A 27,730-nucleotide genomic window follows, 5' to 3' on the forward strand; every position below is an offset into this window, starting at 1 on the left:
AAAGGGGTCAGAGCTCGGGGGCTTGCCATGCCCCATCCGGCACTCCTGTTGCAACTCTGGCTGGCTTCACAGGAACCAGATCCAATTTTTCCTGAGAACATCCCCGCTCCCCAAGAGATCTCCTCAATGGAAGACACAGCCCTGCCTTTGCCCCTCCTCTGCTGTACTGATATAGCCTTTTGATAGTCATGGGATGGAGCAAGGTTAAAGAATGGAGCCTTGCATTACACCAGTGGTTAACCAGGGTGCGGTGACAACTTCTTCCTGCTGGAGTGGGCCATCTCTGAGACATATTAGCCTCAGGTCACTAGCTTTTACTCCAAGTCCATAAAACACACTTTCAGTATAGTTTCATTATTCCTTAACTATTTCCCATACATACATCTTGCAATGACTATGAATTTTGAAAAGTTACAAGCTTCCTATAAATACCTCACATGCTACTGTTTATGGCTAAATATCCTGCAAGATGTGCATTTGGTGTAGTGAGTTTATCAGGTCTGAGGTCCAAGTTTGCAAAGAACAGGGGACCCTTTGCTAGGGGCTCTGTGTCACAGCCGGGACATGAAGACTTGAGATGGGAATTAAACAGCAGTAGCTTATGGAAGCAGGGCGGGGGTGAGGGGGTAACACAGGTATTGCTCACTGTGACGAAATGGGGGGAGTCCGTGACACTCACCCAGACAAAGAGGGTTACCCCTTGGGGTGGGTGGAATTTCTGAAGCCTGGTAACTATCAGACCAAAGGCCCCTCACCCTGGATGGATAAAAGTTCTCTAGAACAGGAACATGGGGTGGGGGATGCGAGGCAAGGAATTTGCTAAGCCATGAGGCAGGGAAGGACCACAACTGAGTCTCAGTGGAGGACAGAAATGCTTTCTCAGCTGTATACTTGTATATATCAGCCTCTCTTGGCCCCTGCCCAGTTGCTGTGAGGTGAATTTGCTACCACATGAAGTGTGATTATCCCAGCGGAAGCTGGGCTCGGCTGACTGGGCTGACCTTGGTTTTCCGCTTGCTGGAGCTGTCAGAAGTGAGCAGTGTGCAGGCCCGCTCCTGTCGGTGTGCTGCCGGGGGGAGAGGCACTTAACCTGACCTCTCTGCCTGTGTAACTAAGGGCAGCAGCTACTAGTGCCATCCATGTGCCAGCCTCTCTCGCTTCAGGAGAGGTAGAGCAGAGTGGCGATGAGGCTGTTTTTCCCTTGAAGGGAAGTGCCAATAGCAAAGGGTGGGGGGAGGGTGGGCTGAATGTGTTTGATGGGTTCCTGCATTACACTCAGAACTTAGCATATGGGTCTGCAGCAGGCAGGGGAGGGAAGGAGGATGGTCCAGTGGTTAGGGAGCTAGCTGGAGACATGGGTTCAGTTCCCTGTGCCTCCACAGACTCCCTGGGTGAGCTTGGGTTTCTCTGTGCCGCAGTCCCCTAACAGCACAGCCCTACCCCGCAGGGGTGGGAGTTGGCAGATGTGATTGCAGAGCCATTGGCCATTGTCTTTGAAAACTCATGGCGATTGGGGGAAGTCCCAGACGACTAGAAAAAGGCTAATGTAGTGCCCATCTTTAAAAAAGGGAAGAAGGAGGATCCTTCGAACTACAGGCCAGTCAGCCTCACCTCAGTCCCTGGAAAAATCATGGAGCAGGTCCTCAGAGAATCTATTCTGAAGCACTTAGAGGAGAGGAAAGTGATCAGGAACAGTCAGCATGGATTCACCAAGGGCAAGTCATGCCTGACTAATCTAATTGCCTTCTATGATGAGATAACTGGCTCTGTGGATGACGGGAAAGCAGTGGACGTGTTATTCCTTGACTTTAGCAAAGCTTTTGTTACGGTCTCCCACAGGATTCTTGCCAGCAAGTTAAAAAAGTATAGATTGGATGAATGGACTATAAGGTAGATAGAAAGTTGGCTAGATTGTCAGGCTCAACGGGTAGTGATCAATGGCTCCATGTATCAAGTGAAGTGGCCCAAGGGTCAGTCCTCGGGCCGGTTTTGTTCAATATCTTCATAAATGATCTGGAGGATGGTGTGGATTGCACTCTCAGCAAGTTTGCAGATGACACTAAACTGGGAGGAGAGGTAGATACGCTGGAGGGTAGGGATAGGATACAGAGGGACCTAGACAAATTATAGGATTGGGCCAAAAGAAATCTGATGAGGTTCAACAAGGACAAGAGCAGAGTCCTGCACTTAGGATGGAAGAATCCCATGCACCGCTACAGACTAGGGACCAAATGGCTAGGCAGCAGTTCTGCCGAAAAAGACTTGAGGATTACAGTGGATGAGAAGCTGGATATGAGTCAACAGTGTGCCCGTGTTGCCAAGAAGGCCAATGGCATTTTGGGATGTATAAGTAGGGGCATTGCCAGCAGATCGAGGGACGTGATCGTTCCCCTCTATTCGACATTGGTGAGGCCTCATCTGCAGTACTGTGTTCAGTTTTGGGCCCCACACTACAAGAAGGATATGGAAAAATTGGAAAGAGTCCAGTGGAGGGCAGTAAAAATGATTAGGGGACTGGAACACATGATTTATGAGGAGAGGCTGAGGGATTGGATTGTTAGTCTGCGGAAGACAAGAAAGAGGGGATTTGATAGCTGCTTTCAACTACCTGAAAGGGAGTTCCAAAGAGGATGGATCTAGACTGTTCTCAGTGGTAGCAGGTGACAGAACGAGGAGTCATGGTCTCAAGTTGCAGTGGGGGAGGTTTAGATTGGATATTAGGAAAAACCTTTTCACTAGGAGGGTGGTGAAACACTGGAATGTGTTACCTAGGGAGGTGGTGGAATCTCCTTTCTTAGAAGTTTTTAAGGTCAGACTTGACAAAGCTCTGACTGGGATGATTTAGTTGGGGATTGGTCCTGCTTTGAGCAGGGGGTTTGACTAGATGACCTTCTGAGGTCCCTTCCAACACTGTTATTCTATGATTCTATGATAAATGCATTAGGGATTGTGAGGTGCTCAGGTACCAGCATAGTGAGTGCCATACGTGTACCGTAGCTAGGTGTGAAGGGCGTCTAGACTAACGTGTGGTGATAGAGTTAACTAGGTTACCGAGCGTATTATGGGATGGAACCATGATCCACCTTTCTTCCTGTTTAGGCAGTGGGACTCCCCCTCCCACCTCTCTCCACCTTGAGATGCAGTTAAAGAAAGCAGCAAGGACCCAACCTGCAGTCCTGTGGGTAAGCTCTTTTTGTGGCACCGAGCATCCCTTTGCAGAAAGGCTGATTGCTTTTTGATGTGTCGATGACAGGGTGTTTGCATGTAACCACAGCCCTGTCACCCCCCAGATTTGTTCTGTCCACTCCACTCAGTCACTCTCTTGCCCCCTCCCCCTCCTGATCACTCTCTTCTCCATCACTCCCGCCTGCCCCTCTCCCACCCTCGAGCTGAGCACTCCTGGGTTCCCCAGCCTTTCCTGGGAAGGCAACATGGTGGCAGCCCCAGGCCCCAGTGTGCGATGGCTTTGTCCCAGTTATTTGCACAGACATAGGAGGCGGAGCAAGGTCTCATGCTGCCACCTTCCTATAACAGCATCTCCCCTTTCATGTTTCCCCCTCTCAAGGGAAGGCGCTGTGTTTGACCCTATCCCACATGCTGTGATTGCTGTTGTTTCTCTTAATCATCTGTGTGTTTCCTTGATTGCATTTCATATGGTGATTGAGGAAAGTAAATGGCAAGCCCCAGGCTTGGCAGTAACTAATCTTCCTGAGGTGGGAGCCTGCTCCCTGTGCAAAGGGAGGTGAGGTAGTTTGGGTGCCACGCTGGCGCATATAGGCAAGTGACAATGATGGGCAGGATTTGGCTCTGGACTGTGTAAAGGACAGATGGATTGTTGGCTGCAAAATCACTGCCTGTCAGCTTGGAGAGCCTCTTGCTTCAGGGCACAGACAGTGTTGGTAGTCCTGGGAGTAGCTTGCCTGGATGGAGCCTCCCTTGCCCCAGGCTTCATTTGAACTGGGTTTCCCATGCTCACGAAAACTCTAAAGGGGTGCCAATGTCCTTGTCCTTTCGGTGAAATGCTCTGTTAACAAGCTACTCACAGCACAAGCACAGCCCAGGAATGGGCTGTGGGTCACAAGCAGATGGAGGCAATGCAGTGCCAAATGTTTTCCCACTCACTCACTGCAAGGCCTCCATGCTGCAGAGAGACCCACCTGGCCGCCTGAAGGGCGGGCGGCTTTGTCACTTTGCTGTCCACCCAGACGCTCTCCTGCACTGATACAGGCTCCCACCAGCGTGTTACAGTTAGGAGAGAGGCCTGAGACTCAGAATTATTCCTGGCTCTGCGGTGTTACTTCAGGCAAGTCACTTGAGTTCACTGTGTCTCTGTTTCCACATTTACAATGCTTCTGCTATGCCTCCCCTCCCACACTCCCAACACAACATCATTGCGACGCTGCCGGCCACGCCAACTGTTTTCAGCCCTACTCCCACTGTAGGAGCATCGGAACAGGATCCACCGTAATCCTGCATCAGGCAAAACCTTGCGTCTGCCACATTTGTAAATCGCTGTTCTGCTCAAGTCCAGGTGCTAGCAGAGCCCTGATTCGAAAAGTCATAGGTGTGCAGAAGTGACTGAAATCTCTGAAATGCTGCAGCCTCTGTTGTATTTCCACCAGTGAAAGACAGCAGCTGGGCAGATTAAAGTGGAGTCTTCAGCCCAAATGCAACATGCTTTCCCTCTCCTTAGTCTTGCCTGAGCTCCCTCCAGTGTTCCAAACTGTGAATTGCATATACTCTGCTGTATTCAGTTAGCCTTAGCTATGACCATGTCCATGGCCCAGCAAGAGCAGCCAGGTGCGTGCCCTACGGCCACGTGATCAGAGGAGTGACTGACACCCCACCAGCTTCTGGGCAGACTCCTCCCCCAGGAATCCTCATGGCTTCCTCAGTTGCATTGCAGGTACCTTGGATTGACCCAGGGAGGGGCACAGCCATTGCTTGGCTTTCTTTCCTTTAGGCGTTGCAATGCTGAACAGGAGGGTGTTAATGGTGGCTTCCTTGCAGGATATTCATTTGCCAGTCCCTGATGCTGAAAACACCTCTTTGAACTCCAGGGAGCCGAGCTCTTCTCCTGTGCTGCAAATTAAACAGCTCAGCTTGGTCACTTTCTTAATACCCCACTTTCTTCTGCCACTATGGAAACAACTGAGCCTCTCCATATCAGCTGGGCTCTGCCAAATGCAGGGCGGAGGTCTGGGAAGCAGCCGCTAAGCTCCCCATGCATGGTCTGCCCATGCCAGTCCAGCCCCTCCCTGCTCGGCCCACAGGCATCAGCCAGGCTGAGATAGAGGCAGTCAGATCCACCTCCCCACTGAGCCTTCTGCCAAAGCTGACAGGTGCTGTCAGCTCTGGCCTTGCTCCTGTCTGTCATTATCACCCCCCTCCCCCGCCTTCCCATGCCAATACGTAGTTAATTCTGTGTGATGCTGTACAGCCCCTGGGGTGTCTTGGGGGAGAGCTAGGGGAGGCATCACTGGGGATGTCTTGCTTGTTTGAACTAGCATTGTGCTGCCCCCGTTAGCCCAGCTACCATATCACCTGGGAACAAACCCATGTCTTCGCTCTACAAGGCTCCAGGTTTGCTCAGCCCTGGCCTGGGTTCTAACTGGAAAGCCCTGGCTCTAGCGCTAGCAGACATCCTGAGGTGTCGTTGTCTTGGGCATGGAGGGAGGAGCTGAGGCCCTTTTTCTATGCTCCACTGCATCTTAGTCCTAGGACTGCCCTCTCTCCTCAGGTCAGTGGGTCCCACAGTTGGCCACAGTGGGGACAAGGGCTCAAACTCCAGTCAATATTGTGTTTTGACTCACAGGCTTCTAGGCAAACATGAGGGTTGGTTGGGTGCATGATGGGGTTTTTTTCCCCTTCCCCTGAGGCATTGGGTCCCTGCAGCAGGCGGGATGTCAGGTGACATGAAGCAGTAAGGTACTGGTGCATTGCAAACCCTGTGTCCCCATATGGCTGGGGTTTCATTTCACCACGAGCGGCTGTCATGTATCTCTTTAAATAAGGAGACGTACAGAGGCACTGGGTAAAAGCATAGGAAAATGAACCAGCCGCTCATCAACCTTTAATGGGGGTTGCAATTTAGCCACAGGTGCTAATGTATTTTCACCAGCACTTGCTTTCAAACAGCTACATGGAGAGCAGCAGCCTGAGCTTCCCTCCTGCTTCAAGCACTGACGAAGCACTGTGATGGCTAAGCACACAGCCGGCTGTCAGAAGTCAGGAGATTGGCATAAAAATTTTGAGATTTAAAAAAATAATTTTGGGTAATTTTCTTTGCCTTCTGGTTTTTGAGCCTTGAAAGTGCCTCAGGCCACATTTCCCAGCTTGGCTTCACAATCATGAGGGATAACATTTGTTTTGTTTTTTTTTAAAGAATGAAAGCTGAGATTCTTGGGTAATCCCATGATTGCAGGAGCGTTAAGCTAAAGACTAACTATTGTGATAATCGCGATGCAAGCATGAGGATTGGCAGCACTGAACTTGCTACATCCCCGCTTATGTGGAAAAAGTGTTTGTATGTTGGACTAGACTCTGCGTAAATGCTGCCCCGGTGTGGCTCCACCGAGCATTGGGAGATGGTTCTGGCATAGCCCTCTGGCACATACTAGCATGGCTAAATGGTTTCTGTGCAGACGTAAATGGTGCAGTTGGGGCGTATTCTTGGAACAGTTGCAGGGCAAAGAGTTTAACCATTCCCTTGCAGTGATGACAGCCCAGGTGCAGGAGCAATGAGGTTGAGAATGAGAAAAAGCCAACTAGCTCACTGTCATGGCACCAAGTGAGTGAAAGGAGAAAAAGTAAATGGCCTAAATGGTGACAATCATATGAGAATATTAAAAACTTTCAGATTTAATAACCCTGGACAGGCCCAGTCACCCCAGGAGAGGCATCAGGGTTTGGAAAGAGGCTTCTTTTCATACCTGTTTCCCTGAATATTGGCTCAATGGACAGCCGTACTGCAGGGGGTATGGCCTTCCTTCCTTCCACAGACAGTGTACATGGGCTGGTGGGGGGCAGGGAGGAGAAAGCTAGGTATTTCTTCCATGACCACAAGATGGCGCCCTGGCTCCTTGCAAACCAGGGCACAGATAACATTAATTCTTGCCTGGTGTTGCAAGAGGGCTCCTGCCCCCGCTCTGGGGAAAGCCCCACTCTGGAGAAAGCTTTCAGAGTAGCAGCCCTGTTAGTCTGTATTCGCAAAAAGAAAAGGAGTACTTGTGGCAACTTAGAGACTAACAAATTTATTTGAGCATAAGCTTTCATGAGCTCCTGCATCCGATGAAGTGAGCTGTAGCTCACGAAAGCTTATGCTCAAATAAATTTGTTAGTCTCTAAGGTGCCACAAGTACTCCTTTTCTTTTTACTCTGGGGAAAGCCACCTGCCCCGAAGCAGCATCTCTGGGGCTGCCTGGCTCATGGCTGATTTGCTCTGTAGCCCCAGCAAGCCGACCTAGAGCCTGGGCCTGCTGCGCGCTGTCACCAAGCATCATTATTATTGTTAATAATGACGAACTGCAATTTTGCTCTCAAGAAGCAGAAGGGAAAAGTGGGCTCCTGTGAAGAAGTACAATATTAGTTGCCATGGCAACGCAGCAGTGGGTGATAAGGTGGGTGATAAGGATAAGGTGGTTATGGCCTAATTGCTGCTTCATGAGGGCTGATTAAACACACAGCTGAATGGCAGAAAAATTAGCAGGTGACAGAGGCACTTTGTCCAGCCTGTCACATCACTTTCATCGGGATCATTAGAACCTTGTCAGCTCGCCTGACACTGCACTCAGGTTTGGGCTGTATTTTAAAGCAATTAAAGTCACCTGATAGGGCATGTCAGGGTCCTTTGGGGAGTGGGGTGACACCACTGCTGGAGAAGGCAAGTCGAATGGAAACTGCAGCCCTCCCTCCCCCCACCCTGAGTCCCGGCTTTGGGGATGTGCAAACATGGCCTCTTTTCTGTCCCATGCTCTATGCATGCACTTGCTGACCTTTGGCAATGTCAGTCTCCAACAGCTAGAGGCTTGGCATTAGACTCACGAACTCCCACTGGATCATGATTAGGGGTTTGCCCAAGACTCCTAGCTAAACTTTTCCCCTCCTCCGCCCTTGTTGTGCTTTGCAGTAGTAGATAGCTTCCCTCCGCCCCAGAAATGGTTGCCAGCCAGTGGGGTGTGTGCATGAGCGTATACCTTCTGGGATGTGGTAGGACTGAAAGGAGCTATAAAATGAATATACTTGGAACAAATTGATGGCCTTAGAAGGAATCTCCTGTTTGTTGGGGTGTTGCACGTTCAGATCTAAAACACAAATCCTCCTGCTCCAGGCACACAGGCCCCTGCTACTGAAGCTAAAGAAGAATCTCCATCAGGTGTTAGCAGTAGCTGGTCTAAGATGAACAATAACGCAGTTCTGAAGCCATTCAGTAGAGGCCAGTGGTGTCTCAGTAGCCTTATGTCCTGGTGTAGCCTGGTCATGCTGCATCTTCCACCCCCTTGCATTCTCTGACTATCTCTCTTGTCCTTAACCCCTACTTGGCCCAACACATGCAAAAACCAGCCCTGCTTGCAACAGCTGTAGGCCCATTGGCTTCACCAGTAGCTTCCACTCAGTGCTGAATTCAATCCATTATCAATATAGTTTGGTTAAATAACCTGTGGTGCACCCTCCAGGCTCACCAATGCTCCTCACCATTCCCTTCATTAAACACTAGACCAATGGTTCTCAACCAGGGGTACATGTACCCCTGGGGGTACACAGAGGTCTTCCAGGGGGTATATCAACTCATATAGAGATTTGCCTAGTTTTACAACAGGCTACATAAAAAGCACTAGCAACATCCATACAAACTAAAATTTCATACAGATACTAACTTGTGTATACTGCTCTGAATACTATATGCTGAAATGTAAGTATAATATTTATATGCCAATTGATTTTTGTAATTATATGGTAAAAATGGGAAAGTTAGCAATTTTTCAGTGTAATCCCATGATTGCAGTGTGCTGTGACACTTTTGTATTTTTAGGTCTGATTTTGTAAGCAAGTAGTTTTTAAGTGAGGTGTAACTTGGAGGTATGCAAGACAAATCAGATTCCTGAAAGGGGTGCAGTAGTCTGGAAAGGTTGAGACCCACTGCACTGGACAGCTCCCCTGCCCTCAGAAGTGCCACCCACCTATACAGCCAGCTGGGAAAGGTCAGCTATTGTGATGGTTTGGGAAAGTGGCTGTGCAATTTATCAGAGGGGTCGCTGTGTTAGTCTGTATCCACAAAAACAACGAGGAGTCCGATTGCACCTTAAAGACTAACAGATTTATTTGGGCATAAACTTTTGTGGGTAAAAACCCACTTTTTCCCAACTAAATCTGTTAGTCTTTAAGGTGCCACCAGACTCCTCATTGTTTTCAGGCAATTTATGACTCTTAGGTACTTGTGTCAGGCTACGAACTTTATTTTGATTGTGCAGCCTTTTGTCTTCTCTACGGTCTGTTTGCCTCCATGTTGGTTTGAAATCCCAAAAGCTGGTGCCAAAAGAATAACAAAAGAGGTTCATTGGCTTAAAACGCTCGACCATTTACATGTAATTGCCCTGGACAATACTCTAGTGCCAACCGGGAGGACTGGTTTAGCAACAAGGAGGGAACAATGGCAACACAGTCATCTGGCGGGGTTTTCTGGTTACTTGGGGAGGCGGAACAAGACATCACCTGACCAGGGTGAGACTGGGGGCGGGGGGGGGGGGCTAAAAGTTATAACTAGGGAGGAGCTGATTTAGCTGGGTCTTTGGTTATTTTTGTCTGTAGTTCAAAAGGAGAGAGAAGTAATTCAGTATAATAGGGGAGAAGCCTGCATCAGGCAGGGGGTTAGACCTGCTTTCCTGAGCCATCGGGAGTCCCTCGGGAAGGGTGAGCTAGTGGGAGTCACGCTGCAATTAAGCTGTGTATTGTTTTATAAATAATCTGAATGCTTGTGTTTTGATATGATATGATTAAGTAAAAGAGCAATAAAGTGGTATGTGTTAACTGCTTTGTGATGCCAGAGTGCCTCCGGGGAGCGTTAAACTGGACCCAGAAGCTTTGCCCCTTTGGGGGTGGAATGCTGGGCCAGGGTGTGTTTAAGCATGAGTAGACTGAAGGGTCAGTGCTGTATCCAAAGAAGCTAGGCCCTTGGAGGGAAGGTTCCAGTTCTAAGGTCTGTGCCCTGAGCATGTGCTGAGGGACTTCCAAGAGTGGGGCAGTGCCTAGACTCCACTCAAGTCAGAGAGGCTTAAAACACCTGAGGATCCAGGGCCCCAGAGACTTGAATTCCCTTCACACTAGCTTGGTGGGTTGCCAGCAGGGGGCACCCAATCAGAATAGTGACTGAACCCACTTGTCATACTGGAAAGCAAGATGCTCCAAGCTGCACCCCAATACTCTTCCCCAAGCCTCCTGCTCTCACTGTGCATCAGATGACCACCCCCTCCCCCAGGATGTACCCATGCAAACTCATGCTGCTCTTCTGACGCAGTGCAGGCGGGCCTGGCTTTGCTTGCTGTGGCAGTTGCTTTCCTGCCAAGCAACTGAGTCACTGTTTGGTGCAGGCATGTTCCAGAACTTTCTATGATACTGCACAGAGTGGTGGGTCTTCACCTGAACAGCTGCTGCCCATTTACCGGGCAGTCACGGAGCCTGTGCACTGCCTGGAGCAGGCCTGGGCTTGGATTCTTGGTTATTTGTCTTATGGCACCTAAGGTGATGGGGGCCAGATCCATGACAGGGGCTCCAAGGTGCTCCCATAATGCACATAATTTCCGAAGCCTTGGGAGCACATCTCAGGCCTATAATGCAAGGCAGGCAGGCCAGTCCCAGCTGGGCATAGGAGGGAGCAAGCACACGGCTTATTGCTGGTCTTCTTGTAGGTAGGCTGTGCACAACCTGGTGTGAGGAGTCCAGGTAGACTTCCCCATTACCACCACCACCCCGATGCAACAGTCTCTGGTGATGGCCATGACATGCCTGCTGCTGCCTCAAGTCCCTTCAGCAGGCTTTGGGTTCCCTTTGCCCAGACCCCTCACATCTTCTGTATGTCCGAACAAATGCCCATAACCAGAGGCCTAATCCTGAGCTCCTGCTCTCCCAGCATTACACCTGGCCCCACCAAAGCTCCTGGCACTGGCCGGCATGCCTGAGTGAGGCCTAGAGGAAAGCTCCAGCCAACCCCAACACCCCTGCTGCTGCCACCTCAGCCCTGGTAGCTTTGCCTCGCAGGCACCCTGATGCCAATTAAGGACACAGCCAAGTGTAGAGAAGTCAAGCTGTTCAGTCAGGCGCTGGCTTCTTTGCTTTCCTGTGTGACTGGCAGTGTTGGCAGCCTCACTCAGCATCCAGGAGTCAATCAGGCTAGGGAATTCTTGGCCCCGCTGCTAAGGAAGGAGAGGCAGCTAGTGGAAAATGGTTTGTTCACTGGCACCCTTTCACTAGACCCTCGTGCTAGGTAGGATTGCCAACCCTCCAGGATTGGCCTGGAGTCTCCCAGAATCGGCATCAATCTCCCAGTGGCGACTGAAAGCAATCCTGGCGATTTTAATAGGCTATTTTAAGAAAATGACATTACATCATGTTGGGGGCAAAAATTTTCCTGGAATAGCTTCAGTCAGAGTTGGCAACCCCAGTGCTAAGCAAAGCTGGAGTGCAGCAGCAGCAAGGAATATGGCAAGGAGGGATGGCAAAGCCCTGGGTAATGAGGCTGGGAGAGCACAGACTGGGATATGTCACAGCCTGGGATATGGGGAGAGCCGCACAGCCCTGGTAGTATAAATCCAGCATATCAGTCGAGTAGCGCTGGTGCCTGGGGATGCCCTGGGGAAGCCATTGTTGGTGCGGGTCCCAGAGAGAGAGCCCTGGGCCCTGGCCCTTTACTGCATGGGGAGTGTCTGTGCCCATTCACAGTGAGGGGGCACACGAGTGAGGTCTCCTGGCTTGAAGCCCTGCCCCTAGCAGGAACAAAGCCCAGAAATGGCTAGCCACAGCTCCAGCCCTGCTCCTGGAGAGATGTCCCAGCAGTCGCTCAGCAGGGAACTAGGCTTTTTGTGCTGTGACTCCTGTAGTGATTAAACCCAGGGGCTGGGCCTGCATCAGGCAGTGCAGCCCAGGGCTGTGAGGTGATCAAGGGGCTGGCAGGCAGGCCTGGCACTGACTGGTTGGGTGCCCTCAGTACAGTCACTGAGCTTTCTGTTGCCCCGATATTTGCTTGTCTTACAGGGGACACAGGTCACGACAGGGGCCTGGCCCAGGCCTCGGGAGAGCTGGGTTCGAGGCCTGCCTGCCTGCTGACTGAGTCTGTGTCCATTTTAATATCTGTTGAATGGGGCTGATGCTATGGCCCTGCTTTGAACCCTGTGGGTGGGATGTGCTGTGGTAATGACACCACCACCACCACTGATCACAAAATATTCTGAGCACTGCGGAAATCTAAAATTGTCATAGCACGGCTGGTCCTGCCCTGCCCAGGAACAATGTGCCATCCCCAGCGCAACGGTGATGAATTGGCACAAATCCCAAGGGACATGTGTGTTACAACTGGGGGAGTTGGTGGGCCTCCAGCCGAGGTTTCCAGGCACCAGGAAGGTGCTGCAGCCTGGGGGTTGTTACTGGGGAGGGGGCTGTCTGGGGCGTGAGAGGCAGGCAGGCTGTACTGAACACAGAACATTTCCCTTCCCCTGTGTGTGCTGGGGCTTGGCATTTTGCTGCTGCTGACACTGTCTGTTAAACCCCTCTCCAGGGTGGGGACCATGCTGGGCCCGGGAGAAATAACTTACAGCTCTGAGAGATGATCCAGACCCAAGATGAATTGGCAGAGCTGGGTCTGGGGATCTCATGACTGGACTTGGAAGTGGGGCTGTGGGTCAGGAATGTGGTACATCAAGGACTGGCCTAGTGGGGAGCTGTGGGTCAGGACTGTGTGGCTCTGGGAGACCTCTGTATGGGGAACCCAGGACTGGACTTGCAGTGCTGCTGCAGGTTGGGCTGAAGGGGCATCAGCAGAGCTGTGTTGTGTATGTGGCATCTGGGACTGGAATAGCATGAGTGACCAGGACAGCAATTGCAAGTGGATGGGGGCGGGGAATAGACTGTGGGTCAGGACTGATGGGTGGTGGGGGTGGGGGAGACTACACAGCCAGTCACTATGGCAACACGTCATGGCCACTTCACAGAAACTTTCTTTATTTCCATTAGCCTTCGATCCTTTGCAGCAGAATGAGGTAACATGGAGGGCGGGGGGCCTTTCTCCTGAGAAAGACAGTAGCAGGGAGAATTCCCTCCCTGCAGCAGGAAACCCATCCCCTGGCCTCGTTCTGTGTAGCTGGCCAATGCTGTTGCTGTGGTAACGGTGCGTGTGGAGGCGACGGGTTGCTTCAGCCAGGCCTGGTGTTATCCTCACATACAAAGGCGCTCAAGGAGCTGGGAATCCGTGCCCATGACAACTGCACAGAGCAGGCTGCAGAGGACACACGGGGAGGAGAAATGGGCTGAACGTATTGTTTGTTTCAGTCACCTGTTGAAGATCTAGCAAGGACTCCCTTGGGCATAGCAGTGGGAGTGGTGAGGAACCATTGCTGCCTCTGAGCACTGAGGTTTACCAGAGCATATACATTCCCTGGGGGGTGGAGAGGAGGGAATCGCTGCTCAGCCCCATGCTGTTGGAGTGAGCAAGTTCTACATGCTGGGGGGGAAAAAGGGATTTTAGAGGAGCAGTGTAGACTAACCCTGGGCCAGCGTGCACCATACAAGGCCGTGTCACCAAGAGGTACTCATGGTTCACCACCTCCCCTCTCCCTGCTCAGGGTGCTAAAACAGAGGAAATTATAAACCAGTTCTGGTGGTGCCAGAACGTTACACCAAGTCTATTTCCTCTGTCACTGACATTTGATTTAAAAACTCCCAGCAGTTGGCAGCTGCCTGCTCCTGCAGTGCACTTTCTCCCTTGGCCAGCAGATGGTACGGCAGCTCCACAGCTAAATCCCACGGAAGGAGCTGGTTGCTGGAAGTCCTAGGATGAGGCTCTGGCATCTGAACTAATGGTTTTAGAAGCGTTTTGAGAAATGAGCTGCATTACATATGCTTGCCAGTAGCTGCGCCATGCCCTGGCATAGCTTGGCCTTACCATTGCTAAGGAGATGGATCAAAGGAGCCTGCAGTAAGGGTTGGACTAAATTGTTGCTCAGAGTCCCAGGCCCATTTGTGCAAACTTACAGCAAGTTTCTGGTTTCAATGCTGTTGTAGCCATTAGTCCGATACAGGGTTTCCAGGGGTCCAGGTTTCCACTGGAATGTCTGGTCGAAAAGGGATCCTGGTGACTCTGGTCAGCACTGCTGACTGGGCCATTAAAAGTCCAGTCAGCTGTGCAGTGGGGCTAATGCAAGCTCCCGGAAACGGCCCGCATTTCCCTGTGGCTGCTAGGTTGAGGCCTGGTGAAGGGGGCTCTGCACGCTGCTCCTGTCTTGAGCGCTGGCTCCGCAGCTTCCTTTGCCCAGGAACCGTGGCCAATGGGAACTGCGGGGGTGGTGCCTGTGGGCGGGGGCAGCGCGCTAAGCCCCCATCGCCATGTCTCCACCTAGGAGACGTCCATGCCACCACTTCCGGGAGCTGCCTGAGGTAATTGCCGCCTAGAACCTGTGCTCCCACCCCCACTTCAACCCCCTGCCCCAGCGCAGAGCCCTAGGGTTGCCAACTTTCTAATCACACAAAACCAAACACCCCTTCTCCGCCCTTTCTCCATGGCCCTGCCTCCACTCGCTCCTTCCCCTCCCTCCATCGCTTGCTCTCCCCCACCCTCAATCACTTTCACTGGGCTGAGGCAGGAGGTTGAGGTATATGGGGGAGTGAGGAGTCTGGCTGGGGGTATGGACTCTGGGGTGGGGCTGGGGCTGGGGGGTTTGAGGTGCGGGAGAGGGCTCTGGGCTGGGGCAGGAGGTTGGGGTGCAGGAAGATATGGGCTGGGGGGTGCAGGCCGTGGATGGGGCCAGAAATGAGGGGTTCATGGTATGGGAGAGGGCTCTGGGTTGCGGCAGGGGGTTGGGGTGGGTGAGACTGTGACTGTGGCTGGGGGGTGCAGGCTCTGGGGATGAGGGGTTTGGGGTTCAGGAGGGCACTGAGGCAGGGAGTTGGTGTGTTGGGGGGATGCTCCCAGCCAATGAGAGCTGCAGAGCCAGCCCTCGGGGCGGGGGCAGCGCGCGGAGCCTCCCTGACTGCCCATGCGTCTAGGGGCTGCAGGGACCTGATGGCTGCTTCTGGGAGCTGTGCGGAACTAGGGCAGGCAGGGAGCCTGCCTTAACCGCGGGTCCCCACTGCGCCGCTGACCGGATTTTTAACGGCCTGGTTGGCAGTGCCAACCGGAGCCGCCAGGGTCCCTTTTTGACCGGGCATTCCAGTCGAAAACCAGATGCCTGGCAACTCTATGGAGCCCCCTCCTGCACCCTGAGCCCCTCATCCCTGGCCCCAGAACAGCGCTCGTGCCCCCAGCTGGAACCCTCACCCCTCCCACAAACCCCTGCCCCCTCCCACACTCCAAACCCCTCATTTCTGGTCTCACTCCAGAGCCCACACGCCAGCCCTTTGCCCCAGGCCAGTGAAAATGAGAGCATGAGCGAGGGGCAGGGAGCAAGCGAAGGAGTGAGGGGGATGGCATGAGCCGGGGGGGGGGCAGGGCCTCAGAGAAGAGGTGGGGCAGGGTGTTCGGTTTTCTGCAATCAGAAAATTGACAACCCTAATCCATAGCTGCATGAAGTAATAGCTTTTATGGATCCAGCTTCTGCTGGTGAAGGAGACAAGTATGTGAGCTCTTCTTCAGGTCTGAAGGGGTACTCAGAATGTCACAGCTGAAAACACACTGGAATAGATTGTTTAGCATATGGAATGAACATGTAAGAAATCATTCAAGGTAGACATAGGTAGTTAACAACTTTAGGGCAAAGGTGGGTTAGTGGGTTATAGGTTTGTGTAATGAGCCATAAACCCAATGGCTTTAAGGCCATGAGTGTAACAGGGACTATACTTTAAGCTTGCGAGCACTGGAGCAGCTATTGATCTTGCTGAAGGGTGCAGGTCATGCACCATCTTGTTCTGAGTTTCAAACCTGACTGCGAACAAGGAAGCTCGCCCATCTTTACTGAAAATAAAACTATGGGGGAGATGGGGAGAGAACACTTCTATATCTAGATTCCTAAGATTAACAGCAAAAATTGTAATCCAAAATACACAGGCAACAGACACACCAGCCCACAGCTCTATCTGTGACACCTGAATTCGTGCTCTTTGTTTTCCTGGTGCACATTAAGTATCATGCCTGCTATTAGCAGCTTTTCCTACATTTCCTTAGACCGTAATGATAATCAACAGAGAACCTAATGCTGCCACCTCTGCATCTTGCTTCTGCCTGCAAGAACGTCCGCTCAGGGACACTGAATATTCCTCAAGACACATGGTAAAAAAATGATGACAGTCAATCCAAACACTGTGGATTGACAGGGACCAGCCCAGATATGCTGCAATGACATTCACATACAAATGCTGCTGCTGAAGCCAACACCCCTGTGCTCTGAGAGTCAGCCCTGGGTGTATGGGCTATAGCCAGGCTCTTCTGGGCTGTTGTCACAATGTGGGGACTTTGCTATGTGACCAGGGCAGGATTAGGATCATGGTGCTGTGAGAGCAGATTTAAAGATGTGGCAGAGCTTAGTTAACAATTTCGAGCTGTGCACAAGGACTTGCTGGGCAAACATGGCACTTCTGTGGGACCCTCTCCTGTGGGACACAGCCAATGTTCCCGCAAATTTTTTTCCACGCATGTGCGGAATGAATTTTGTTTGTAACAAAATTAATGTGGCAGGGGTGGGGCCGAGGGCTTCAGAGTGTGGGAGGGGGCTCAGGGCCGGGACAGAGGGTTGGGATGTGGGAGGGAGTGAGGACTCCGGCTGGGGGTGCAGGCTCTGAGGTTGGGCCGGGGATGAGGGGTTTGGGTGAAGGTGGCCCCAGGGTTACAGTGGGGAGAGAGGACTCTCCCCCCCCCAACAAGCTCTCTCTCCCCTTAGCAACACTTCGGATGGGGGGATAGGTGCCTCTCCCACAGCTGCGGCAGGGCTGGGGCAGGGCTGCGGCCAGAAGGGAGCGGCATCTCTCCCCTCTGCAGCCTTGAGCGCCTGCATGGCACTTAATAGGCTGCTGTACAGCCGCACAGCTTAGAGGGAACTTAGGACATAGCCCCCTCCAACATTCAGCCAGTGGCAGACACTGGTGAGCAGCTTATTGAGCACAAGACTTGCTGCCTAAGGCAGGAGGGGCAGGAATCCCAGAGGGCTGTGCTGTAACCAGCTGCCAAGGGAAATGATTGATTTGCTTTGACTTGCCCCTCCTGCTCCCTTTCAGGCAAGTGGTGCCCCAACAGATGGCTAGGGTGGAGGCAGCTGCCTGGGCTCTGGGCCAGATTTTTAAAGCTAGCATGATGCCTAAAGATGCCGATAGGCACCTGGGTGCTTTTGAAAATCCCTAGCTGCATTCCTAAAGACCCTTAGAAAGCTGGTCCATCCTGTCCCTCATGGTTTTTTGCACAATTGTGCAATGCCCTCAAGGCCTGGGCTCTGCCACTTGAGCAATTGCTTGGGTAGCATTACAGACCCAGGAACAGGGCCCTATTTTCTCTGTTTTTTAAATGACTAATGCACATGCAGGCCTGAATCCCCCTCCTTGTTGCTCCTGGATGCACTGCCTCTGGAGAGAGGTATGGCATAACACTGCAGGAGCAAGGTGAGTTCTTGCCCCACATTCAGTGGGAGGAGGTTTGGGCAGCAGGCTCCAGCAGTGGGACTTCAGGAACTTGGTCGTGCAGCCCCAGGCTCTAACCACAGGACAGTTGGTACTGACACCCCCACCCCCGGCTGCGGGGCTTCAGCCTCCTGCCCCTGGTTCCTGCTGTGTGGCAGCAGGTGCTAGCTCCTGGCTCAGTACTGAGCTCCGGCTGCACAGTGGCAGGCACTGACCACAAACGCCAACTCCCCAGCCCCAGCCGCAGGGCAGAGGGCTCCAAGCACTGAGCTTTGGGCACCAACCCCTGGCTCTGGCTGCAGGTGCTGACCCCTGGCTCAAGCCACACGGCCCTAGCCCCTGGTGCCAATCCCCTGCCCCAGCTGCACAGCAGGAGGTGCTGACCCACAGCTGTGAGCACTTACTCCAGCCACACAGCCCCAGGCTCTGGCACCCAGTTCTGGGTTCTGGCCACAGGCACTGAGCCCCAGCCCTGGCCACATGCCAGCAGACACCAGGGCCTGGCTCTGGCCACTCAACAGTGGGACCCATGACCCACTCCCATTGCCTCTGTATCCATCTTGGCCCCCGCTATCTCCCATGGCCCTATATTCATCCCCATATCCATCCCATTGCCCTGGGCCCCTACTGCTTCCACTGGCCCCACATCCATCTCACTGTCACTTCTGGCCCCTGCTGCCTCCCCCTTTGGCCCTCCCATCCAGGGCTTAATGGGTTCTGGGGCTTGCTGAGAAGTGTGATATTAAGAAACATGCAAGTATCACTTTTTACAGCAGACTGACTAGCTATCTGTGAAAAGTGATACTTGTATGTTTGTTAATATCACTTTTCATAGCCTCCCAGGTAGATACTAAGTGTGCTATTCTAGTAACAAATATCACTTTTCACTGCAAGCCCAAGGCCCTGGATTGGCAGGGGGAGGGGGACGAAGAGGGAGGCAGCATTATTTTTGTTATTGAGTCTGCCAAAAAACCCCTACAAATATACATTACAATGATTTGGATGTGAATCTATGCACATTTAATTGGTTTCCCTAAAGTTAATTAAGTATTTTAGGAAAAAAGTGTCAGTGCAGCCATGGGTGAGAGTTGATGGCCACACTCTAAGGCCACCAAAAATTTTGTTGCAAGAGCCCCTGATCTAGGAGCTGGACTGCAAGAGGCAGCACATTCCACACAGCAGGGTGTGTCAGGCAGGTTTGTAGCACAGGACTGTCTGCAGAGCATGTGCTGGTGGATCATGCAAGGTATCAAGTCTGAGAGTGCTGGTTCCTCCTTGCTTCAGGGGCATAGGAAACATGGGGAGAAGGAGCACATGGCAGGAGAACTGGACCATGCAGTGATGGATGGTGCAGGGGAGAAGCAGACAACAACAGATGGGAAGAGGGAGAGGAAATGGGCACCAAAAAGTACACAGAGGACACCACTTGCTGTATTAAAGGCTGCTGAATACGTTGCCATCCTCATGCAATGCTCCAAAGGATACCCTGGGCTGGAGGGAGGTAGTGCTGGGTGATGATAGGGATGTTTGGCCACAAGTCTCTCTAAGGGCATGGCTATCCTTGCAGATGTAGAGCACTGGGAGTTAAACCAGCTCTTGGAGACCGCAGCACGGAAAGCACTGCCATTTGTTCATACTGTCAGCGACAAGCACAGTGGCATGGCCACATGAACAGCTCTTGCAACTCCACAGAAAGCAGCGCATTGTGGTAGCTATCCCAGTATGCAAGCAGCTACAGCGTGCTTTTCAAATTGGGGGTTGGAGTGTGACAGGGAGTGTGCTGTGTGTATGTGGGGGGAGAGACTGTGTTTTGGGGGGCAGTGTGTCAGCAGACTGTTTTGTAAGTTCAGATAGTGGCAGAGGGAAGGGGGAAACCCTGTCGTCAGCCCCCGCCCTACCCCTCTCTCTCACATACATGCACAAATGCCTGCCTCTGCAGCAGGAGCATTCCACGGTAATGGCTTGCTTTGTCCCAGAGCAGAGAAGCAGCAGGCTGTGAGAAATGGAGCTTTGAAAGGGGAGATCTGCATGCCTGCAGCCGAGTTCAAAACAATCACTAGAGTGACCACTTGACTTCAAGGGATTATGGGACATTTCTGGAGGCCAATCACAGCGCAGTAATGCAACGCGTTGTTCACACTGACACCCGGGCATTTCAGCCAGGGTGCAGCAAGCTTTATACTTCTCGTGGAGGTGGATTACCTGGAGCGCTCCAGCTGCAGAGTCTGGGTGCTCTACATGCCTTGCCAGTGTGGACACCTCAGGAGTTAGGTCACCCAGGGCTGATTTAATGCGCTCTAACTTGCAAGTGTAGCCAAGGCCTAAGGCAGGGTGCATACTATGATGGCTCTGGTACATAGCAACTCACCAAGCAGTAGTGAGATTGGTAGTAAGTGGACTTAGCAATGTGCCAGATTTAGCTTTGTTCCTTCCCAGCCCCCCCCCTTAGTTTCTAGTACTTGTTCTCTGACTTGTTTTGTATCACATCTCCCTTAAAGGGCACGGTCACATTCTAGATCTCCACTCATCTCCTCCAACTGCCCCTCACTCCTCCTGCAGGGTTCTCATCCCCATCTGCATTCCTTATTTCAGTGCTTTCACAGCTGGAAAAACCTCCCATGTCATCTCTATCAGACACCCTCTCTCCTCTTCAAAACCCACTTCTGCTAAGAATCTTCACCAGCTGCCTCCATATCCACTGTTCCTGCAGTCTTGGTGGCTGAGTTTCAGAGGTGCCAACCACATGCAGCTTTCCTTGACTTCAGTGGCATTTTGAGGTGCTTCTCACATATGAAAATCAGGCCCTTAACTGTATAAGCACATTGGTGTATGTGCTCTGTAAAACACTGCATCCATTTATAGTGGGGTATAGATATTTACTCAGTCATGCCCTTGACCTGGAGAAAAAGTTTACTCCATGGGCCATGCAGGACAGTTTGATTTTGCACAGATAAAGTCTGAGGCCTTGTCTAAGTGGGCAGGGTGCACTGGCTTAACGTAAATTTGGTTGTATACCCATTTAGTCTGTTAAAACAAAGCATCCCGTTTGAATACTCTCATTTCAGTTTAAGGGGGCTTTTTGTGGTTTATCTTAAACCTGTACCTAACTGATTTAAGCTAACCAAAACAGCCATTAAGCTGAAAAGCGAGTCCATACAGGAGTTTGCACAGTTTAACTAAACTGGTTTAAATTAACACTCTAGATTAAACCAATGCAATGCTACTGCCCAACAGTGCAGTGACAGGGGGATGTAGTGTTGAATGCATCAGCAGTCTGTTCAGTACTTAGCACAATGGGTCCTGGTCATGACTAGAGCTCCTAGATGCTTTAGTAATGCAAATAACTCATTTGATGGATGATCACATGCTATAAGTTTTTCCAGTAAAGAAGTTGCATTTAACTGTGAGGTATATGTGGGATGGGCTGCCCTCTGACATTTATGCCTTGTCATTGCCACTCTGTGGGAGTTAGTAGCCAACCAACTGAGAAATTGTTCTTGTGAGAGACTTAAGATCACCTCTGCGCTCTAAAGGTCACTTCTCCTCCCTCCACCGTATAAAATTTGTATCAAGTTTTGTTTAAGTTGCAAAGCCAATACCATCAAATTACCTGAAGTGACCAATTTAACAGTGGTCTCTCTCCATTTTTAAACCTAGGCAAGGTGTTTGTTTAGCCTTTTCAATTTTTTCTCTGTCTAGTTTAGGTTCAGATTATGAAACATTCATGGACTGCTTGATAAATGCACCATTGTACAAAAATGAGGTAAATTTCTTTGTAAACTCTGTCTCCTATATACCCACAAAGTCCCGGTTCAGCTGCCGTACTGAGGGCAGCTCCCTAGAAACACGTTGGAGACCAATTTCCATCTAATTCCTCAACACATTGCCAAAGCTTAAGTGGAAACAATCAGAATCAGACTGACTGTTACCCTGGGTCGGAGGTTAGCTGCCATGGGCTGTGTAGACGTACCCTAAGAGAACCAAACTTAAAGTGAGTGTGAAAATGAGAAGCACTTGAAGAGATCATCCCAATAATGTAACACATGGGATATTCCTCATCATGGGCTGCCCACCCTTTGGTCTTGTAGACTGCTTTCAGGGCAGGGAGCCAGGAGACCTGAGCTCTAGTCCAGACTCTGCCAGGGAAGTAGCTAGGTGACTGGCTTGAGAAACAACTTACCTCTATTTCTGATCAGTAAAATAAAGATAATACTTACCCCACATTGTAAAGCACTTTGAAAGCTACAGCTACAAACAGCTAAGTGCAAAGCATTAGAATTCTGTTCTTCTATGGATTTATGGGTTTATTGTATTACAGACACTTTCTATAGCATACTTCATTACTTTGAAATACTCTCATTATGGGGCAAGTTTGTTGGAAGAGGAGATTTATGCTGGTGAGTTTCTGAAATGTTGGGGAGTTAGGTGCAAAGACACTGTGCATGTTGGAAAAAACAAACACACTCCACTGCCAGTAACATGCTGGTTCTGCCTTGGAGCCCCTCAACTCTGCACTGCTCCACCCGGAAGGAAAAACAGGTATGAGTAAAATTCAATCCTGGGTCACCGAAAGGGTTACAAAATAGCAGGTATGGTGTGATATATGAAGGAGGGGTAGCTCCCTTTTATGGACACCCAGCCAATCAGTAACTATAAAAATCACCTCTTAGTAGCTGTTCTCTAATTGCTCTACCTGTAAAGGGTTAAAAAGTCTCACTGCTATGCATAGGTAAAAGGAAGTGAGTGGGCACCTGGCCAAAAGAGCCAATGGGAAGGCTAGAACTTTTTAAAATTGAAACAAGACTCCCCTTTTGTCTGTCTGTCTGTTGTTCTCCTGGGGAGAGGTGCACAGGGCAGCATCTATGCTGTAAAAGCTTGGGCCAGGTATGAAAAATCATCAGTATCATACCTAGAAACTACTCATTTAAAACCCCAGATATGTAAGTAGATCAGGAAATGCCTAGGAAGATGCAATTAGGTTTATTTCTTTTATTTCACTATGGCTTGTGGATCCCTCTGTGCTAACCCCAGGTTATTTTGCTTGTAATCTTTAAAATGGACCTCAAGAAAGATATTTTTGGTGCTTAATCCTTATAAATGCTCTTTTAAAATCTAGCAATAGTCTGAGTTCCCAGATATATTTTCTTTCTTTTTTTAATTAGTAAAATGTACCTTTTTTAGAACATAATTGGATTTTTGTGTCTTAAGAGGTTTGGACACAGGTTGTTTAATTAGCTGGTGACAACAGCTGATTTTCTCCCCCCCTCCCTTTCTCAGCTCTTTCCCAGAGGGGGGGTGAAAGGGGTTGAGGGTACCTCCCAGGAAGGCATTCCCAAGTGCGCCTTCCTGGGCTCTCAAAGAGGTTCTGCACTTGGGTGGTGGCAGCATCTACCAATTCAAGGTCAGAGAAAAGCTGTAACCTGGGGAGTTTAATACAAGCCTGGAGTGGCCAGTATTAATTTTTAGAATCCTTGTGGGCCCCCACCTTCTGCACTCGAAGTGCCAGAGTGGGGAATTAGCCTTGACATATGGGAATGAACAAAGAGAACAAACTCTCCAAGCAGACCAGAATTTGATTGGATTAAAAAAAGTGTATTGGATATCCAATACTAAATAATAAACATGAAGTTATTAAAAAAGCCATAGAGTATACAGCAAATACTACAGAAAAGCAAAAAAACAAAAACAAACAAACAAAATTGTACAGAAAGGTAGAATTCTACAGCAGTCCTCAAAATTCTCCTACATCAGAATCATAAAACCATATACAGGGTTGGTTTGTTTTTTTCCCAAATCCTCTGAAGGAAGCTGCCATTTAACAGCCTAACGATGACACTACAAGATATACAATGTTCCAAATTCAAAATCACAGGATATGTAAGAAAACGTAGCATTAAAATGTGAAAAAGTGCAATACAGATTGTACACTGATTTGAATGTTTTTTTAGTTTAACCTTAAAAACCAACAACTTTGAACAGTTGTTTTATCAGTAAAAATACTAGCTCCCACCCCAAATTCAATGGCAATATTAACATTCCCTGTGTTTTACATAAGTAATATTCACAAAGACCTACCAGCTAAGAATATTGAGTACACATGATGTACACTTTGGGTATAGGTCAGAGGAAAACACACACAACCCTTACAAGCAACACGTGCATCCAAGCGTGTGTGTTTTGTTCATTAAATACAAGTTCTGTAGCTTATTTTGTCCTGAATTGTATTGACAAAGGCCTGAAAATCTATTTTCAGGTGGCCCGGGGTGCTCAAATGTTGCACTTTTCACCAACTTCCCCCCCAGTCCCAATAATAAATAATACCAGCAAACCCGCTGGAAATGGCAACACACAAGGAGTCCAGGAAAAAAAAGGAAGTCAAATCCCAAATAAGTCCCAGCTACTTTCCAGGATGATTCATTGCTTCCCTTCTCAGCGTCAGGAACCAAACCATTGGCCTAGAGGGTCAACTTTTAATCCAATGGATAGAAGAAAAAGAAAATGCAGTCTTATTGCTTTCTTTATTACATAAATCTTAATGTTTCCTGCTCTGAGAGGTGCAAGTGTCTCCCAGAGAGCCCGTCTGTGCCCACTGGAAGTGCTATTTGCCTCACCTCTCCTAGCATTAACCTGCATTGGCAGAATAGATTTTCCATATAAAGCCATCAGTAAGTTCTTGTTTTCCCTTCTTCAAAAAGGTGTATACGAGTTCCATTGGGAAGCTGAGATTTCATCAAACACTACTCCTTAGGCCAGTTACCATTGCCGAGTGTGGCACAGCCAAGCATGCTGGTGTACCACATGGCAGCAAGTGTGCAAGGAGGAAAAAGAAGATGCTTCACTTGCCCCCCACCCCTTCTCCTCATGCAGGAATTCCCTTTTAACTTCCCTCCCCCACATAGAGAGATGTGTGAACAGCACCTGAGTCATTAACACTGATTTTTCAACGGGTTTTAAACATGTAGAAAAATACATTTTGCCTTGACTGCAGTTGAACATTTAAGATTCTTTTCAAAGCACTGTTTAAATGGCTTGGGACAGCAAAACTACACTAGAGTTGATCTAGCTGAAAGAGTCGGGGGTGGGGGGAGTGGAGGTTAATCTAGTTAAAAGATCCTATGGGTGGGGTTTGATTGTTTCCAAAGACATGCTATCCTAATGGATTATAAGAGCTCCACCTTTCTCTGCTTCAGGATATGCCAGCACTTAAACCCCAGATTTAAGTACCATAGCAGCGGAGAAGTGTTGTGCAAACTGTGCACTGCTGACTGCTGTATGTTCTAAGAGCTGAAATAATGCTCAATTTGCGCTTAAAAGATCTGTAGGATCTTTAAAATTATACTTAACAATAAATCCAAGCACTGTTGCCAAAATAAACTGTGATGTCATCTGTACATACGAATCCTACTGTATAAGAGGAACTTTTAAAAAATGGTTCTAAATGACACTCCCACTGCAATTTAATAAGCAGAGATATAATTAAGTTACAATAAAGGACATAACAGAAGATGCTTTCATTTTCTTCAGTCTTTTAGTGAACATATGAAGACTGGAAAACAACAATAAGGAAACCTCCCATTAGCCCCTGGCTCCCCCCCCCCTTCCCCATTTACTTTTCCCCCATCAAAGCATTGAAACTGCACAAAAAGCGACAAACAAGTCTTTCAATGTTACATTTCAATTCAAACAGATTTGTAATCTCACAGTGATGAGAGGAGAAAGTCAGGCTTTTAATAATTATAATATAAAAATAATGAAAGAGTTTACAAATAGCAATGCAGCATCCCAAATGGCCATGGATTAACTGCTGGAAGGGGATGTAATTATATGCAGAATAAAAACAAACAAAACAAAACACCCCACACTGGCAATGAATTTCCATACACAATAGAACAAGCAGTCAAACGTCAGTCTAGGCTGTGGAAAACAACAACGTTTTTCTTTTTTTTTTTTTTTTTTTTTTTTTTTCAGATTACACCATTTTTTTCCTTTTTTATAAAAAAAGATAAAATAAAATAAAAACACACAAATAAAATTGTACATAAATGCGAATGTCCAACACTGAAAAGGCAGGGCAACACCACTGAGACAAAACCTGACCAGAAAAAGAATGTAAAGTCCATTTGATTTTTTTTTTCTTCTTGCCTGGACACTAGATTTCACCTGATGTGTCCCATCCTGCATGGTTTCAGCAGGCAAACAAGACTTCAACTTGGCAATGACTTTCTTTCAGGACGAGGAGTAGAAAAGTCATCCTTTTTAACCAGCGTTAGCATTAATGCACCAGTTGGTTTGTTTGCTTTCTACGTCTGCTCTTGTGTGCTGTCCCTCTCTTTCTCTGTACAATTCCTTGTGTTCCAAGGCTGAGTTCCAAGACTTGTGAAACTGGATTTGGAGTCATGTCCTGGTGAAGGTGTTCATGCTGTAGTGATGGCATTAAGGTCCTTCATTAGTCCTTCCAGGTGGGCCATCTCTTTGGTCAGCTCATCCGGTTCATAGTTCTGTAGGAGATTTAAGAGGGTTACTGGACAAGATGAGCTGTGCTCTTTAAGGAAGAGTGGGAGGAAGCATGATCAATGACTCTGGTATACAATAGGACTATAAATCATATATAGGCAAAGCCAAGTTGTGATGGTTATGTGACTGCACAAATTGAAACCACCAACTATTTTTCGCAAAAGTGATGAAAGGAGTAAGAAACTGATGGGCAAAGGGTGCACCAGAATTGGGCATGCAATCAAAACCACAACAAAACATACAGAAATCAAACCAAAAAGGGTGAATTATTGACAAATACAGCATGATAGAGAAAAAAAACACAGAGAAAGTGGAAAAAGAGAAGAAAAACAGAAATTTCAAATTATACATTTTCTGCACCCACAACACTAAGTACATCAAAGATAATGATTTGAAGCGGTGCTATTGTAGCGTCAGTTACAAATGGTTTTTAGCTATCATTTTCAAAGCTGGCTGCCTAGTTAAACTGCTTACTTACCAAACAAGCAAACAAAAAAGTAGCTTGATTTCCAAAGATGCTGAGCGTTTGTAGCTCCCACAGCCTTCAGTGGGAGCAAGAGTTGCTCAACACCTTTGAAAATCAAGCCACTCATTCAGGAGCCTAAATAAGGATTTCGGGTCACAGGTTTAAGTGTTTTGACTTTAATCCTCAACTATCCCCTTTTGTCACCCCCCCCGCATCCTTGGGACGTAACATGGTTGTGCTGCAAGGGATTTCTAGTAACTGTGAAATCCAGGCAGAGCCTTCTTTCGCAACAACGGTAGGGAAATCAAATGCCAACTTGGGCAAGATCATAGCATGGAAAGCAGCAGTGGCTTTCCAGGAAAGCAAACAATGCTCGCTGGGGCTTCCCACTCTAGTCAGTAATTCTTTGGCACATACAGTCCAGTGCAGAAGTCTAACATAGCTTCTCTTTTCACCAAGACAGGTTAGGGGAAAGCCAGAGGCTTGGATAGCTCCTCCTCCTCAGCTAACTGTGCCGGAAGGGAACAACGTTATCGCACATTCATGTAACTGAGAGGTTTGTTAACTTGAGGTTCTGCTGAATTTGGTAAAATTGTCAATCTCTGCTCAGGAAGGCTCCTGGAGTGGAACAGAGGGAGTAGTGCACATCGAGGCAGAAGTATACTGACAGAGCATTACCATAAGCTTGGCTCCAAGAATCACTATTTGGCTTTAAACTTAAGTATTAAGTCCTTAACTTCACCACAAAATATAAAAGGAGTTTGCCCTGGGTGAGACTTTCCAAGGCATAAAAGACAGTTCAGAGCCCAACTCCCACTGACTGTCAATGGGAGTTCTAGTCTAGTCTATATAGGTTCTTATACCCGAGTGCCTGACCTGGGTGCCTAACTGTCCTTTATGCCTTTGAAATCTCCTCTCTTATGGTTTGCATTACTATAATGCTCT

General features: G+C 49.1%; 1 protein-coding gene across 30 annotated transcripts in view; it reads right to left on the reverse strand.

Annotated features, from left to right (window-relative positions):
* Positions 1-23,376: 23,376 nt before the first annotated feature.
* NEO1 (neogenin 1) overlaps positions 23,377-27,730 on the reverse strand; it is a 499,518-nt gene continuing 495,164 nt past the window's right edge. For all 30 annotated transcript variants that reach the window (XM_043493234.1, XM_043493238.1, XM_043493237.1 and 27 more), the window contains one exon: positions 23,377-26,303. In XM_043493234.1, the coding sequence (XP_043349169.1) occupies positions 26,220-26,303 (84 nt within the window). In that variant the 3' untranslated portion in view covers positions 23,377-26,219. The remainder of the gene's footprint in view (positions 26,304-27,730) is intronic.

Source organism: Dermochelys coriacea, chromosome 10 (genome assembly GCF_009764565.3).
Source record: "Dermochelys coriacea isolate rDerCor1 chromosome 10, rDerCor1.pri.v4, whole genome shotgun sequence".
In the NCBI taxonomy this organism is placed as follows: Eukaryota; Metazoa; Chordata; order Testudines; family Dermochelyidae; genus Dermochelys; species Dermochelys coriacea.